The sequence below is a fragment of the Balaenoptera acutorostrata genome, chromosome 6 (assembly GCF_949987535.1).
Source record: "Balaenoptera acutorostrata chromosome 6, mBalAcu1.1, whole genome shotgun sequence".
Taxonomy (NCBI): domain Eukaryota; kingdom Metazoa; phylum Chordata; class Mammalia; order Artiodactyla; family Balaenopteridae; genus Balaenoptera; species Balaenoptera acutorostrata.
The window spans coordinates 8,255,018-8,272,684 of NC_080069.1; the positions used below are offsets into that span (position 1 = coordinate 8,255,018).

At 55.2% G+C, this 17,667-nt stretch overlaps 1 protein-coding gene across 1 annotated transcript in view; it reads left to right on the forward strand.

Moving 5' to 3' along the window:
- FAM167A (family with sequence similarity 167 member A) overlaps positions 1–17,667 on the forward strand; it is a 35,329-nt gene that overhangs the window by 11,551 nt on the left and 6,111 nt on the right. The window contains exon 3 of the mRNA XM_007192685.2: positions 4,695–5,474. Within this exon, the coding sequence (XP_007192747.1) occupies positions 5,106–5,474 (369 nt within the window). The 5' untranslated portion in view covers positions 4,695–5,105. The remainder of the gene's footprint in view (positions 1–4,694; positions 5,475–17,667) is intronic.

Consider the following 17,667-nt stretch of genomic DNA (forward strand, 5'->3'; position numbering starts at 1 on the left):
TCCTCACAGGAAACAGAAATGCTCTTTCCAGGGGAGGGAGGGGACACTGGGCAGAAGTCACCTCACCTCACGATGCTGGACCTGGAGGAGGTGGCCGAGCTGTCCCTCTCCGTGTGCCAGCTCCCAGTCCTGCCACCTGATGCAGGGTCTCCTAGGGCCTGACAGCCTGTGTCCAGGCGCCCGAGGTCAGGGCAGGTCTCGTGAGGACAGGTGGGGAAGCCCAGATCCCCTCTGCCTCGCTGAGCCCATCCAGATGCGGGGGGGGGAGGCATATGTGCCCTTTGTTTGTTCATTCACGAACATTTAAAGAGAGCAGCTTGGCCCCTAAGGGCTGGGGGTTCCAGGGTGCAGAGCCTGGTCCTCGCCCTCTTGAAGCTCAGAGTCCGACAGAGGAGACCATGGAGAAAGTTCCTGGTAGAAATGCTGTGGCCTGAGAGGGCCGCTGAGCCCAGCGTTATGAGCCAGCCCAGAGCCGGACTGCAGGGTTTCGAATCCCACCTTTGCACTTAGTTCTGTGACCCCGGGCAAGCTACTCAGCCTCTCTGTGCCTCAGGTCTCCTCATCTGGGTCATGGAGACAAGAATCATATTGCCTCGTGGGGGCATTGTGAGGATTAAATGTGTTCGTGCACATTAGCTCTTAGAACAATGCCTGGAATGACCCGCTCTGAGTAAGCGTCAGCTAATATTGTTAGGATGACATAATTGTTTCCCCGATGTGGTCTCGTTGCATCCCGGGGGGGCACACACAGCTTGGGCAAGTCAAGGAAAACTTGAAGGGGAAAATCCCTGAGGACTGAGGCAGAGAAGGGAGGGAAGGGCATTCTAAGCTGAGGGAACAGCTTGTGCAATGTCACGGGGGCCGTGACAGGGCCTGGTACTCAGTGTTGGAAGGATTGCGTATCATGGAGAAGAAAGGAGAACCCCGTACAGGAAGGAGCAGGCCCGAGCCAGACGGGGAGAGAGTGGCTTCGAGTTTCTTAGGAAAACGTAGGGCCAGAGGGAGGGAGGGAGGGAGTGTCCCTTGAGAGAGGGAGGGAGAGACAGAGAGAGTGAGACAGAGAATGGGTCAGCGCATCCTTCCCTGCCCTCGGAGCCCATCTAGGAAGTGGGTTTGGAAGTTGTCCAAGTGGACGGATTAGGTCATGATGAGATGGGGTGTTGGCCGAATGACGGGGCTGCGCCCACCTGGCTCCCCCAGCAGCTGGGGGAATTAGCTCATGGCTGGCACGGCAATCTGCGTGGCAGCAACGGCGCGCCCAGAGCGAGCCAGGAGCATGTTTGGACAGCAGTCCTTGTGTGCTGCGTGGGTCCCGCGCGCTGGCACGTTGCTGCTGCAGGAAGGCGGACGTGCCCCCGGGGGTTGTCTTCTGCTTCAGGAATTTGGTGTTGCCCTGCAGCCCGGTGGCCTGCCTGGCGGGGCATGCCTGGGCCTGGTCGGATTACCATCTGGCCTTGTTTCTCCGGATGCCTCGGGCCCCAGGTCTGGCAGCATCCTGTGGCTTCCCTCCTCGGGCTCTCTGCCTCTGCCACGTCCCCAGTGAGTGTCACTTTGTCTAGGGCTTACTGTAGACCAGGCACTGTGAAGGACTCGATATTTGTCACTTTATGTAATATTCAAAATGACCTGTGAGGTTGATGTTATTATTACCCTGGGGCTGTGGCTTCGTGAGTCAGGGACCTGGGCAGCCCACAGGCTGCTTGAAAATCTTTTTTTTTTTTTAATTTATTTATTTAATTTATTTATTTTGGCCGCATTGGGTCTTTGTTGCTGCACGCGGGCTTTCTCTAGTTGCGGTGAGCGGGGGCTGCTCTTCGTTGCGGTGCACGGGCTTCTCATTGCGGTGGCTTCTCTTGTTGCGGAGCACGGGCTCTAGGCGTGCGAGCTTCAGTAGTTGTGGCTCGCGGGCTCAGTAGTTGTGGCACACGGCTCAGTAGTTGTGGCGCATGGGCTTAGTTGCTCCACGGCATGTGGGATCTTCCCGGACCAGGGCTCGAACCCATGCCCCCTGCACTGGCAGGCGGATTCTTAACTACTGCGCCACCAGGGAAACCTGAAAATCTTTTTAGTTAGTACTTTTTAACGAGGCGCCCTGATTGCATTTTGCACCAACCCCAGCAAATTGCATAGCTGGTCCTGGTTCTCCCCACTTGTCAGGAGAAGACACAGAAGCACAGAGTGGTCATGCCCAAGATCACAGAACTGGGACCCTGGGGGGCTGACCCCAAGGCCTATGCCCTCTGGAGTAGAAAAAGGCTGACCCGAGTCCCTCAACCTCGATTTTGCCATTCTCGAAATGGGGTGACCCCTCCTGCTTCTCGGGGCAGCTCTGAGGCTGGAGAGAGGACGTGCACACTCGCTAAAGCTTAGCTGATCAAGGATCAGCACCGCTGATTCTCAGCGCACTGGCCTTCCCGCCAGTGTTTCCAAGCCATCCTGACGCCTTCTGTGCAGGTCTTCTCTGAACTGATTTAGAAACCACGAATTAAAATAAGCTCCCCCCGCCCCCCCGCCCCCCGCCCCCTGCCCAGGAGGCAGCTACAAGAAAGCAGTCGTAGCTGTCCCCTCCACACTGCCCCCTACCCCGCGGCGCTGAAGGAAGGCCCTTCCTAACAGGTCCTCCCTCCCTCTGCAGGCAGGGTGCAGGTGGCGGAAAGGGGGAGGGAGACAGACATCCCAGAAGCTTCTTCTGCTCACAAATCTCAGGGCTCATCTGCGACTAGATCCTCTCCAAAAAGCTTCGCTGGAAATAACCAGCACTCCTGGTCAGTGGAGGACGCCCTGTAGGTTAAAACCACCCTGGCACACTCCAAACAGACTCTCGCACCTCAGCAAAGAGGCAGACAGAGCCTGGGAGGGGCCCCAGACTGCGGCTAATAGGTCTTTAGATTTGGAGAGATTCTTAAGAAGCCTGTGTGACGGTGAGGCCGCACAGAAGACCCCCACGAGAATACTCCAGATTTGCAGGGCATGCTAAGCCTGCAGAGGGTACATACAAACCTTAGTTCTGCCACTCCCCCAAACCTAGGAGGTTGGTATTATCACCCCCATTTTACAGGTGAGGAAACTGAGGCTCAGCAAGCCTGGCAGCACCTATGGCTGGACCATCTGATCCCAAGTCTAGTGTTTCTGTCTCAAGACCAGCGGTTCTCAACCCTGGTCGTCTCAGGTTACTTGGGGAGCTTTAAAATATGCTGATGCCTAAGTCCGGCCACAGACTTCCTGAATCAGGACCCCTGGGATGGCCATGGGACTTGTGTTTGTGGAAGTTCCTCAGGGGATTCTCATGGGTGTGGCTGGAGGCAAGAGCCAGGTTTCTGTGCCGTTGGTTGGGGTGGAAGATTTCTTCTCATTCCCGGGGCCAGGCGCAGAGCATCCCTCTGGTCAGATGCCACTGCAGGAAGGGGTTGCAGGAACCATCCAGAAAGACAGCAAGCTCAGCTCTTCTTGAGTAGCTCCAAGCCTCAGTGAGAGAGGAGCCCACAGTCTCCCTGGTGGCCCAGCCTGCCCACCATCGCCCCATGCCTGGTCCCCATCACCCCAGACAAGCAATCACAACTCTTAGTTTCAGCTTTTCTCCTCAGGCACACACAAGTCAATAAAAATCTCTTCCTTCCCTGCCTTTTCCACGCCAAGGGCGGCATCCTCTCCAGGCTGCGAATATATATTTTGTTTCATGTATGCTTTATCTTGGACATTGTTCCAGACTGACTCAGTCTTTTTCACGGCTGCACGCCCTCAGCACAGATTTTTAAAGCTCACCCTGAAAGCCAAGGGCTCCTCTCCTTGGCCCAAGTCAAATGTCTCCTACTCTGATGGTCCATCTCCACCTGCCGGACACCGTGGGATATGGAGGCTGGGAGCCCGGGGCCTAATTCTGGCTCAGAGCTACTCCTCTGCCTTGTGACTCCAAATTATGGGGCAAGGGCCTGGCTCACACCTCCTCCCGGAGGGTGGGAAGGCCAAAGCGTATCAGAAGACTGCAGCCCTGGCCGGGGAGGCGCTGCTGTGTGGGCATTTTAGGTGAATGTGAGAACCATCTTTCTAGAAGGTGAGTCATCGCCTCGCTCCGTTTAACAATCCGCCCGAGTGCAGTCGGCTCTCCCTCAGCTGCTGCAGGTTTACTTGCTTCCTCCTCTGACGAGGTGAGAGATAAGCTGCTGTTCTTGGGGAAGGAAGCTGGGCGTGTGCAGGAGGGCTTGCCCCGAAGGGCTGGAGCCTAGGACGGGGCTGTGGTGGATGGGGCGGGGCGGGGTCGGGGGGTCCCTGGACCCAAGGCTCCCCTGCGTCTGCATGGGGACCCCCTCCGCCCCTCCAGACAGCCTGCGCTCAGAGAGGCCTGAGACCGGCTCTGTCCTTGCTAATCACTGGGAGCTCTTGGGTGAGTCATTTAACCTCTGGAGACTCGGGCTCCTCGTGTGTAAAATGGGGACAAAAAGAAGTAATTACAGACTTGCAGTGAGGAGTAAATGAGATAATAGAGGTGGAAACGTTTCATAAATGGTGAGACAGTGTACAAAGTCAATACTCTTATGATTAACTTTTTTGCATGGACTTAGGGCGTTGAAGCAGCCTCTCTTCCAGTCCTGAACTAGCAGCCAGCAGCCCCGTGTCTCCCTGAGCCTCAGTGTCGCCTTCGGAGGCCGCATCGAGGGGAGGGATCAGCGCTGACATGGTTCCAATCCTTCCTGCAGGCCTCACACCAGCCAGCAGCTTCTCGCCGCCTGCCCTGCCCTGTGCGGAGGGGGCTCTGTCCCGCACCCCCTCCAGTCTTCCATCTGCCTTCACCTCCAGCGCTGACAGATCTTCTTGGCAAAGCTGCCTCCAAAGATTCCTGCTAACGCTTGTCTGTTCCTGCCTCTTGCAAAGCATGGCGCCCACAGCATCTTAAACCCAGATTGTCTGCAGCTGCTCCGGTGGACACTGCAGCTCACCCTTCCTCCCTCTGGACTCCGGGAGCTGCGCCCGTCCTAGCGATGCCCTCGGGAGCCTCGGCCCCAGCTGGATGAGACCCTTCCAGAGCAGGACCCGACCTTGCCACCCACCAAGACTCCCACGGTGCCCTCCACCACCTCCCATGTCTGGCTGCCCAGGCAGGTTCTAGCATGTCTGTGCCCCAGATCCGAGTAGAAGACGCAGCCAGCGGGGAAGAAGGGCCGGCAGGAGCAGCCCCGCCTCCCGACGACCACCTCCGGAGCCTGAAGGCCCTCACGGAGAAACTGAGGCTGGAGACCCGCAGGCCCTCCTACCTGGAATGGCAGGCCAGGCTGGAGGAGCAGACGTGGCCCTTCCCGAGGCCGGTGGCCGGGCAGCGGGGCCGCGTGGAGGAGGAGCCCTCGCTCCCCCCGGGAGCACCCAGGCGGCACCCTCCACCTAATGGGATGGCCAGCCAGGACGACGGGGCCCCGTCCACTGGCAAGCTGGAGGGCTTCGAGAGCATCGACGAAGCGATAGCCTGGCTCCGGAAGGAACTGGTAAGTAAGTGGCTGTCCCTCCAGGGAGCCCCAGAAAAGATGCCGTTCTCTCTCTGTCTCCGTCTCTGTCTCCACCCCTCTGTCTCTCCGTCTCTCCCCCATCTCTCCCCCTCCCAACTGCACATTTTCCTGTTTAGTCAGGGGTGGGCCTCATTACTGTGTGGGTATATGTGGTCCATGTGCCCGTCAGCCCCCAACCACAGGTCCTTGTGGAGAGCCTGAGCCCGTGTTTTTTATTTTTATTTTTTTGGCCACGCCTTGCAGCATGTGGGATCTTAGTACCCCGACCAGGGATGGAACCCTCATTCCCTGCATTGGAAGTGCAGAGTCTTAACCACTGGACCGCCGGGGAAGTCCCCCTGAGCCTGTGTTTTGAAGGTGTCCCCAGCCTTCCCCAATGCCACTCCTGGCCTCAGAGTCCCACGCACTCCTTCCTGGATTGTGACTGCCCCCTTCCTCTCTGAATGCCTGTCGCCCTGCCACCTGCCCAAGCTGCCGGCCGCTCCTGTGGCCCTTCATGCAGCAGCCAGCCCCGCCCCACGGCGCTGCTCTGGGCAGCGGGGCTGCGTGGGGCAAGCACAGGGCAGCGCGGGCGCTGCTGTAAGTAGCTCGGGCTCAGCCCAGCAGCACTCTGCCCACGCTGACGGGTGTACAGGGAGCTGCCCAGGGGCAGCGTGGCTGATCAGGCCCGGCGGGGGGGAAGGCTTTGGGCTGAGGCTCGGAGGCCGAGTAGGAAACTTCCCAGAAGTCAGAGCTGGGAGGGCATCCAGGTGGAATAAGTGTGAGCCCTGGGCGTGCGCTGGGAGCTGGGGCCAGCAGCTCGACCTTTTTTCTGCCCGCGGGCACGGCAGGCTCCCATCAGGGGCGTCGCTCAGCACATGAGAAGGGGGTTGGCGTGCAGAGCTGTGCGCCCGTCGCCCAGGGGAGAATCACTGGTCCTGGGCATGGTGGTGTCTCAGCAGAGCCAGCTGTGATGCTAATCATGTGCTTTCAACTCCTGCCCCACCCAGCCCATCACCTGCGGCCCAGGTCACAGCTGCCCAGTCGGGCCACTCTGGCCACAGGTGAGCCAGCAACCGAGGGCCAACCGCCTTCCAGAGCCTCCAGTAATTCCTGGTCCCACAGGGTAGGCAGAGGCCTGCCTGGTTTGCTGGGCAGAATCCTGAAAAATAAATCGCCTTTGGGGCCTGGAATTCCTTGTGAGTTAAGATAAAGAACTGGGGCCAGGAGGGCTCAGGGACTCAAGTATCTGATTAATCAGACACCTTTTTTGGTTTTAATCTTTGATGTTGAGGCTGTTTCTCAAAACACACGTCTCCACTATGTCTGTCCTGGTAACTGGAGTGTTAGTTGCTTGCAGAGAAGACGCGGCCCCTGGGGGTTCGCGCCGCGTCTCCAGACTCCCCATCGCCACTGGGTGCTCTCGGGGCGCGTAAGAGGTGAGGACGGATGGACACGAAGCTGCTCTTTAAATCCTTGAGGCTGCACTGCTTTGATTTGTTTTCATAAAGAGGAACAAAAAAATAGTCCCATCAATCAAGGATTCAGTTTGTTGGCTTTGGGTTCATTTGAGGTTTGATTGCTTCTGGGAGTGGAGGCTTTTACTTTCTAAGTAAGTTAGCATCCCGCGTGGGTCCCCGTTGGGGGTGGAAATCAGAGAAGGAGTTTCCTGGGTGTGAACCAGTAGGGCATTCTCTCAAGTTGTCGCCCACGTCCTCTGGATGAGAGCCGCCTCTCAACCCTGGCTGTATGTTACACTTACCTGGGAAGCCTTGAAACCCCCAAATCCCAGACTACACCCCAGACCAGTCAAGCCAACATCTGGGGGTGGGACCCGGTGTCAGTAGTTTTTCAAGCTATTCTCAAAGTACAGCCTGGGTTGAGAACCACTGCCATAGACCTACAGGCCGTGCTCATTTTTCTTGCCAAGCCCATTGCAAGCCAAGCAGCACGAACTGCCCCGGCCGGAGTACACTGGCTGAGGGGAGGAAGGTGGACCAGGCCAAGGGCACCCAGGGGTGACGTTTGGAGTCATACTCCACAGGCAGGCAGAGGAGTGTTAATCGTCGGGACTAACGTGGCTGCCTAAGGCTGTTGTAAATAAGTACAGGGAACATCGGCATCATTAATAATGCTTTATATTTGCATATTTCCCCCCTTTCCATGCCACTTCTCTGTGCTACCAAAGGTGGGTAATAAGCATAATAATAATAATATCAAGATTTGTTACCAATTGAGTGATTACTGTGTGCCAGGTGTTTCACATGCATGACTTACCTCTTCTGAGTGTCACATCACCTTCCTGTTGCCCCGTTTTACAGAAGAGGAAACTGAGGCTCAGAGGGGAATGTAGCAATAAGTGAGAGGGTAGAAATTTGACCAGTGGCTTGTCTGGTTGCCTCGCCCAGGCTCTTCTTAGCCACTGTACTACATAGTGTCTTCCAAAGGCCGTTGATTTTGTTCCGTGATTTCACAAAGATGTCGGCAGTCAATAGGTGGGGCAGAGGGAGAAACAAAACTGAGAGTCCAGCCCTCATGCTGTGGTCTCTTTTGTTCCTACAGCAGACCTGTGCGATTGCTGTTATGTCTCCATTATACAGATGAGTAAACTGAGATTCGTAGAGTCAGACGAACTGCCTAGAATTATATGACTAGTAAGTGGTGAACTCAGCCTTCACCTGTGAGAGTAGAGCTTTGGGGAGAAAGGCAGGGGGTGAGAGGTGTCCCTCCCACAGGGCCCCATCGGGCAGGCCTCCTCCAGCTGCAGGTAGAGAAACTCTCAGAGCAAAGACTCTCCAACTCTAATGGGAAGATTCTGATCTTGTTAAAATGAATATTCTGATCCTGCAGGTCTGGGATGGGGTCCATGATTCCGAATTTCCAACAAGCGCCAAGGTAGTGCTTGCTATACTGCTGGTATACTTTGAGAATCAAGGACTGAAAGGCAGGCAAGACTGGGGTCAGAGAACCAAGAAGGGACCTCAGAGGGAACCCCCAAGGGTCCCCAAGCCTGTGCCCTAAACCCCGTCCCTGCCGTAACTGTCCTGTGGGCTTGGGCTCAGCCAGTGGGCTCCGGGGATGAAGCTACATCATCCCACACCGAATGGTCCAAGAGCTGAATTAGTCCAGAAGACTTTAAGTCTGAGGTCAGAGCGGCCCAAATGCAGACCAGCAGGCAGGCCAGCTGAAACGTGCAGTTCTGCCCGCTTCTGAGATTAAAGAGTAACAAAGGCAACCTATAAAATCCTTTGACTGACTTGAAAACAGAGTTGAACATTGGATCAACACGCCCATGCTCCTGTTTTAAGTCTCAGTCAAAACATTAAACTTCACATCATTGTTTTCCCTAATTCGTCATCTGTTAACTCATTGACGGTGTCATTAAAAATTAACCTGTTTTTTAAAAATAGTGATTTCAAAAGTGGTTTCAAATAACCTTTGTTTTATTTTAAGCCCAGAGTCAAGTTTTCTCTATACCCAGGCAGGCTCTCTCTACCGATTTATCAGACCCGTGTGCAAATTTGTCTTTTCTCTTGATGTGGCCAAGGAAACATGAAAAATCTGTAATTCAGTCAGCTGTGTAGCTGTTTGCCCCACATGATGCCAAACTCAATTGGCTGGTAGTTCGGGCTCAGTCGTGGGTTTGTGCCCTGAACGGGTCTCTGACCATCAGGAGCTTATACCGGAGCAGTTGATGAAACCAGTGAGGTTCATGTTGTCAACGCTGACCCTCCTAGAGGCAGGCGATGTCGGGTCTGGAGGACGGGTGGTCCACCCCTATCTCCTAGGAGGTTAGCTCAAAGGCAGAGAGTGACTGCCTGAATCTTGGCTTATTTCCAAGGCCAGAGAGGGTCCTAGCAGCTCCCTCAGGGTCCACCCTTCCTCTCAGCTTTCACTGCAGGGAAAGTGCAGTCGCTCCTGACACCCCCAGGGACATGCAAGTAGAGGGTTTTCCTTCAGAGTCACACGTTGGGGGTACAAGGAAGGTGGGAATCCTTAAGCCCTGTTGGCACTGCTCCTCCAGCCAGGAAGGCTTGACCTTCATCTCCCTGTGTATTCAGGAAAGGTGTCACCATCCGGCCATGGCAGGCAGGGCTGCCGCCTCTGTGCCCGGCAGCTTCGGGCCACCTGACACCCCAGGCTGAGACCCGGCATCGTTTTCTGGGGAGACCGACTCAGAGCCTAGTGAAGTGGCCCTCTGCAACTCTGCTTGATCCAGGCTGCTCCCGCTGCCAGAGGCCACAGCCTCCAGCTTTCCACCTTCAGGGTGGCCTCACTAGGTCCAAGTGGCCTGGAGTGGGGCTGGGGCAATGCTTCAGGAAGAAGGGGTGAGCTAGAAAGGACGTGGCCCTGAAGCTGTGGGTCTCAGCCCTCTAGCTGAGCCTGAAATTCAGAACATGTCACAAACCTCTGATTGCGTTTGGCCCCAGAGCTTGCAGCCCGAGAGAAAAAGGGACACTCCCTTCTGCCTCTCTCTTTAGTCCTGCTAAAACGCTCCCCTTGCCAACCTGAAGGATAAAGAAAAGGGGGAAATCGTCTACTCGGCCTGCCTGTGCGGTGCCAAAACTAAAACCAAAACAAAACGTTCCAGCTTCCTGAGGCGTTGTCTTTGTGGCGAGAATCCGTGGACGTCAACAGATATTTTCTTTTAGCCTCATGCAGGTGTTTGATCCCCACAGACAGAGCCCCCCCCGCCAAAAAGGTGTTTATGGTTGTTAGAAAAAGGGAAAGGAAACCTGACAAGTTTTAATTTTTCTAAGGCCTGCCGTGGCAGGAGGCCCGTAGCCCTGGACCCAGCTGGCCTCTCCGGGTTAACCCTCTCTTGCCTCTGCTGCCCACTTGACAAGCACGTGACTGGTGTGTCCAGGCACAGCCCTCTGAGGCCAGTGTTATCCACTGCTACTGAATGATAGCGGCCAAATGACAGTTCAAGCTCACTGAGCATCTTCTGATGGGGATGGAGGTGAGAGGCGTGAAGGTGATAGCCACGTTCATCCCGCCCATCTGGGGGAGCATTTTATGGTCCTCAAGGCACGTTTACATACAGTATCTGAGTGAGGCGGCTTGGAGGTATTTGCTATTCCCGTTTTACAGATCGGAAGACTGAGGCTCAGAAAGATGATGGGCCTGAGAGTCAGAGAGGTTAAGTGACTTGCCCAAGGTCATATGTAAGGGTGTGGCTAAGCCAAGACACAGACCTGCATCTCCTGGCTCTGGACCCAGATCTCTTTCCTTTGTACTGGGTACAGGTGCTCACATCAAATGTTCAAGTCAGTGGGCCCACGAGTTGTCAAAAAGCCTGCATTTAAAACTCTGCTGATTTCAGAACCGGGGGGACTTCCCTGGTAGTCCAGTGGTTAAGACTCCAACCCTCCAATGCACGGGGCGCAAGTTCAATCCCTGGTCGGGGATCTAAGATCGTGGTGCGGCCAAAAAAAACCCCCAAAATCAGGCCTTGATTTTAGAACGGGACACGTGTAAGGGGTCACAGAGAGTTATTAGCAACGCCTCATAACAACCCTATGGCAGGGATGGGGGCAGCCATGCCCGGTCCATAATGAGGATAATAACTTGCTCAGAGCTACCCAGGGGGCTGCTGGCTGAGCTGGGTTTGATGCACAAGAGTTTCTAGCCCAGGTGTCACTTTGCCCGAGGCTAGGTCTTCTCCGCATAGCTGGGGCTTTCCACCCATCCACTCCTGCAGGAGGAAGACCATCTTGTTAATCTGGCCAGATACCGCCCTTTAGCGGTTACTAAAGAATTGCTAAACAAAGGGGCCCACAAAGGAAATACTCTAAAACATCAATGATCTTTATTTCTGGGAGCTGATATTATCCTTTGGACTTTTCTGTAGTTTCTGAAATTTCCAAAATAGAAATATATATGATTAGGGAGAAAAAAAGATTATAAAAGTAAAAGACAAAAGACGAGAAAGAACTAAGCTCCTCTTCTTGCCAGTGTAATTGGCACACATGCCTCCCCTCATAGCTTCCAGATTAAATAAGGCATCGGATCTCCTAGAAAAAGATAAAAAATGAGATCTGCCATTGCCAGACATCCCCCACTCGGCATTAGGTGGGAACTATTGACCAGTGGGATGAAGGTGGTTCCAAATCAGGAGATCCTGCCTGCTTTCCATCTCTTGGCCACCTTGCAATGCAGAGAAGAGGATGGGAGAGGGAAGGAGAAGACACCTGATGGCCGCACTTAACCAGAAGAGCGGCGCGAGGTGGTCCTGGGGCTGTAAGAGGCAGGCGGGCGTCCTTCGATCCAATTTGTTCGTTCAGTACGAGCAGTGTTGACAGAATGCCTGGGCTTAGGTGCTGGTGCCGGTGGGGACAGGGCCCTTGTCTTTATGGGGCCCCCCACTTTGTGGATGAGACAAACATGTAAACAGTGACACCGTGAGACAAGAGCTATGCTAGAAGAACAGTAAATATAGTCCCCAAATGCTTTGGGGTGTGAGGCCCATGTTGAGCCATCACCGAGTGCCAGGCATGGTGGACTTTGAAATTAACCAAAGGGAAGTACACATCCCTGACTTCCTTAGCAACCAAATCCGCATCTCCAAGGCTTGACATTAGCCTTCTCCTTATTCCCATTCCCATTGTCCTGTAATAATTAAAACCCGGCTCCTTGGAGGGGCACCCTCCCAGCTGTGGTAACTACCCTCCAGGCTAGTGTGTCGTGACTGCTGGATCAGGCACCCGGTGCATTGGGTAAAACCACGGCTAACTCCCAGCCCTCTGTGGAAATTCAGATGCCGTAAGGCTGGGACTTCACATGTGCCTGCAGGTGATTCAAATGTGACAGGGCCAGTAACCGGTCACAGGTGGAGTCAGCAAAGCATGCAGTTTGTAACTAGATGAGACGGTCCCGTCAAGTCCTACGTCATCCTGGCTGTGTGAGTTTAGGAAACCCCATTAGCCTGGCCCTGGGTTCTGTCATTGTAAAGCGGAGATTATACATCCTACCCGGCAGGGGGTTGTGAGGGGACAGTGGTGAGGGGACAGTGAGGAGGGCACAGAGGGCAGAGGGCACCTGCTGGGCTCCTGAGGTGGGCAGGCACTATGCACACACATCCATGTGCCTCTTCTACGGTGGCACTATTACTACCCCCATTTTATGGGTGCGGAAACTGAGGTAAAGTGACTCGCCTGTGATCAACCAGCAGAGCAGGGATTGGAGCCCAGATCTGCCAGCCTCAGAACCCCTGCTGCCCAGCCAGGGGCTCCCGAGGTCAGAAGAGGTGAAGGCGCGTCGTGGTTCACGAGGTTTTGGGCCGTCAAAACCTCAAACGTAGTTCATGAGTTGAGCAGTCAACACGCTGTCTCAACTGCTGGAACTTTGGGCTGTCGTTCTCCAGTGTTTCCCGATTCTGCACTCTTTCAGGCACTCTCCTGCCTCTGAGAAGGACGCTCGTTATCCTGACACAGAGGGTGGCACACGGGGCCTCGGGACTGTTCACGTCCGAGGTGCCCCTGGGCTGGACTGTCTGTTTCTGAGGTGTGCGTTATTTTACAGGCTCTGGACCCACCCTTGCCCCGGGGCTCCTCCAGGGGCTGAAAAGCCGGCACTGCCCCGAGGTGTCGGCCGTGTCCCCAGGCTCAGGCGTGAGCCAGACTCAGCCTCGAGCTGACAAAAGCCAGGGAAAGGCCACCGAGGCTCCCGCCAGGTGGCTAAGCCCTCGGCAGCAGGGAGATGGTTTCCAGAGCTGCACCGAGGGTCTGGCACTCGGGGGGCACTGCTCCTGGCCGCTGGCAGGGCCAGGCCAGGCCCCGAGGTGCCCAGGAGCCGGGGAGGGGCCCGAGTGGCAGGCGGCCCTGGCTTCTCTACCTCCCACGTGGCTCCCGCCCAGGGCGGGCGCCCCCCCCTCCACCCCCCGGCACAGGGACTGCGGAGGACAAAGCCTCCTCCTGCCAGAGCAACTGCTTCTCGCCGTGCTGGTTACAACTATGGACGGAGCCATCGGTGCTCGAGCAGGAAGGAACCCAAGGGGTGGTGAGCCTTCACTTTCCAGCCAGAGAGGGAGATGGGTGGAGAGGTGCTGCGAGTGTCCGCTAGCAGCTGCTGCTCGTGGGCCCCCCTGCCCGCTCTGGCCTCTCCCACGCTCCGGCCGGCGGCCCCACGTCGGTGCTGGCCACGCCGCATGGCGCTCAGCAGTCCCCGAGGTTCCCTGAGCACCCAGGGTGTGCTCAGACTCACCCCCTAGCTCTGGCACGTGAAGCGGAGCCAGGTCACGGACACCCCACGGGCACAGCAGACACCCTCCTGAGATGGGCTCTGAGTCCAGCCCAGCCCTGAGGCTGCTGTGAGGCCCCTCCCGGGATGAAGCCCAAACCATCATTCCCCCTAAGGAGGCAGGTTCCAGGGTAACGGAGTGTGAAATGACTTGGGAGAGCTAATGGCCTTGCTCACTCTTGCAGAGAACAGATTTGCTTCACTTCCTTTTGAAGGCACAGGTGGGAATCTATATATAGAAACCGCAGGTGCAGGGGCGCCTTAATCACTCATAGGAGACCTAGTTCCACAGGGCTCGCTTCCTGACTCTTGGGCAGCGAGGGTTCCTGGCTGGTTCCTGGGCTCACTCAGTGTCAGACGTGAAACTCCCAGCCCATCTATTTCCAAGCCGGGGAGCCCAGAACCCAAGAAAAGTCTAGAAGTCCCAACACAGGTGCTCCAGGGGTCTTCTGGGGGCTCCCTAAGGATGCCAGGCACCTCAGCCCTGTTCGATCACATTTGACAACGGCCCTGGCTAGAGCTGATCTCCACGCAATCCCTTAATGAAGCGCTACTCCTGCCTGCGCCGGTGGGTGCTCCCTGCAGGTGGAAGTTCAGGAGGCAACCCAGGGAGCTCACGGCAGAGCAGGAAGTGCCGGGGGGTCTCGTCTCTGTCTACTCTCTCGCCTAGAGACACCCCAGCAGGAGAGACACTCCCTGCAGTCTTGCTTGGGGCTCAGGGGGAATAGCTGTGCTGTGGGCCCCACTCCAGCAGCCTGGCACGGGGGGCACCATCCCGGGGCCAGCTGTTGCCCAGCAAGGCCCCCACTTGCTGTCCAGGTCAGCGGCAGGGAAGTTGGGGAAGTCCCCGGCCCACCCTGCGGGCCTGAACCCATCGTGTCCAAGCTGAGGACACCCCCGCCTGGGAGATGCCTCCACGGCAAATGCTGAGGTGCTTCGGCATTACTGGCTCTGTGACTCTGGACAGACCACTTGGTGACGAGATGCCAGCACTGCCCTACCATCCCAGCCGGCCATACTTGGTAGTGATAACAATGTGAAGGGCGACACAGGTGTCAGGTGTGAGCAATCACCCCCAAAGTGTGTGGGAAGCATGGGTTGGTGACTAGTTCTGCTCCAGGCAGTTGGGGAACAAAGGAGAATCACACTGTCCTCCAGAACTCCTAAACCTAGTAGAAGAGATAAGAATGTCGTATGGGAAATAAGAAAAAATAACTGACGGCTTAGCTCTGACTATGAAGAATGGATAAAGTGGAACTAATATTTGTGGAACCCCATGTCCCGGACCAAGTGTCTTATATATGTTTTATTTATTTAATTCTCAGAACAGACATTATTATTGCGCCCATTTCACAGATGAGGAAATTGAGGCTCAGGCAGCTTGAGCAACTTGCCCAGAGGGGCACCTCCAGTGAGTGGTGGTGAAGGACTTTGGACCCACAAGCCAATGCTCTGTTATTCTACTCGAGGCCTCTCCCCAGGCCTGGAGGGTAGCCTGGGTGGGAAAGTCAGGGATGGTGTCCTAGGATTGTCCCACCTGTGGAAAATCAAGACCTGGCTCTAGGAGGATTGAATTTATTCATTCATTCATTCGACCAATGCCTTTTTTTTTTTAACTTAAAAAATATATTGCTTTATTCCAACTTGTGTTTCCACCTCAGCCAATGCCTTTTGAGCACCAGGCCTGATCTCTCCTGCGTGTTTTACTGTCTGGTGAGGAGACAGGCAATGCTGTGTGTAGGTGTTGCCGTAAGAGGTATCTATGGTTGGGGTGTCACCCAGCCTGCAGGGATGGGGGGCAAGGGCTGAGCTGGGCATGTGGATGATGGCGTGGGAAGGAGTGGTTCTGGGGGAGGGGACACAGACCCAGCGTGGCTGCCACAAGGCGCCAGGGGCTCAGAATGGGAGTTCAAGGCTGGAGAGAGCAAGGGAGCCAGGAGGGCCGGCTGTACCTTTGAAAGGTTTGAAGAAGGGGAGAAACCTGGCCTCTGGCCTCTTGACTGCAGGGCTGAGTGCAGAGAGTGGGAGGGGGCCAGGGAGGCATGAAAGGATGCCGAGGTGCGGGCTGACAGGTGAAGGTGGGTGTGCTCACCTGGGCCTGTCTTTCCCGTCTCTCCCCTCTCACAGAATTCCTTTCTTGGGTGTACGGCTTCTAGGGCTCCGTCACGTCCAGGATGCAACCTTATGGGGTGGGGGGAGGTGACGAGCATCCTCTTTCCACAAAGGGGTCACATCTCCTGCCCTGGGCCACTCATCTCCTTTTAGGCTGAACTGGGACTGTCTTCATCCATTCAGGCCGCTGCAGCAAACCACCTCGGACTGGGCGGCTGATAAACCACAGACATTCAATTATCACAGTTCTGGAGGCTGGAAGTCTGGGATCAGGGTCCCAGCATGGTCAGGGGAGGGTCCTCTTCCGAGTTAAAGACTTCTCGCTGTGTCCTCACATGATGGTAAAGGGACGAGGGGACTCTCTGGGGTCTCTTTTACAAGAATAGTAATCCTATCATGAGGGCTCTACCCGCGTGACCGCATCACCTCCCAAAGGCCCACCTCCTAATACCAACACACTGGGCTTTAGGGTTTCAACATATGAATTTGAGGGGGACACAAAGATTCAGACCAAAGCAGACTAGAACCCAGAGCCTCTGGGGACAGACCTGGGGGCCTTCAGAATTCACAACCCTGTCCTTCCCAAAGGGCAGCCTCACCTGTGCAGGTGGCAGTTTGGCCTAGGACCTTCCAAGTTTGAAAACCAAAGACTTTATCACATAGTATGTAGAGCTTGACTCTTGCCATTGGGGACAGAGAGTCCCTGCTGGGGCCTGAAACACCCCCTGCTCTCTGTCCTGGCTCTGGGGCTCTGCTCCGACTTTCCCTCCCGGCAGACAATGGCTCCAGGGGCATCAGGAGAACCCAGATTCAGCCTGTACCTGCCCCAGTGCCAAGGTTGGGGCTGCAGAGCAAGCGGAGGCCGAAAAACATGTTCCAGCCTCTGCCTGAGTCAACAGCATCCCCTGGAAATCAATTCACAAACCCAGTTTGGTTTCTAGGGGGTATTTGGAAAAAAAATTTAATTTTTCCCAGCATCTGAGGTTGTCATCCAGCAGCACACCTCAGTGACAACCCTCACTTTCTTTCCTCACAGCATGACTCTGGCTGTTTCTCAGAGGCCAAACCCAAGATCAAATAATGAATCATGTTTTATCCAGGCTTCTATTTCTACACAATGCTGATTAAAACAATAACTGGACATTTAGTTGAGCTAAGTCATGAGACAGGTTATGAAAACTCTTCCCATGTTTCAAGATTAAGTCTCATAGAGAAGGGAGCATGTTCTGAGAAATGGCCTGGATTTTATACCCAGTCTCTCTTCAGCATCAATCAGAGACTAACTGTAGCTGTCGGGCTGGGATAGCTTAGATTCCAGCCTCAGAAATCGGGATTGAACAAAATGCCCTTGATCACCTTGGGATTTTTGTTTTCCTGTCTGCCTGGATACTGTCCATTCCAAGAGCTGTAAGAAGCAAATAGATCATAAGTAATGTACCATATAAACCGAACAACACTGGCCAAAGAAAAGTAAGAATTTCACCACGTAGGTCCTTTCTCTCCAGGCCTAGGCGCAGAATGTTGAAATTGGGGAGGGCCTCCCAGTTTTGAGCCTTTATTAAAAAGACTTAGACGCTGGCCCTAAAACCTGGCCCTGGTGACTCAACTATCAACATGAGTTTAATGCTCTCCCTGGCAAAGGCTCAGCTGTGGGATATGCCGATTTCGATCCCCCCCTCCCAGGGTGGCCTGTTGCCTCTGCAGGATAAAGTTACTTGTAGGATTCTCAGAGGCGCGGCCTGTCACTCCAGCAATCCTCCAGTTGCGGTATAGTATTTGGTGAAAGGGTGTGTTCCCACGGGGTGAGAAAGCACAGGCACCACGGGGGTGGAGGCTGACC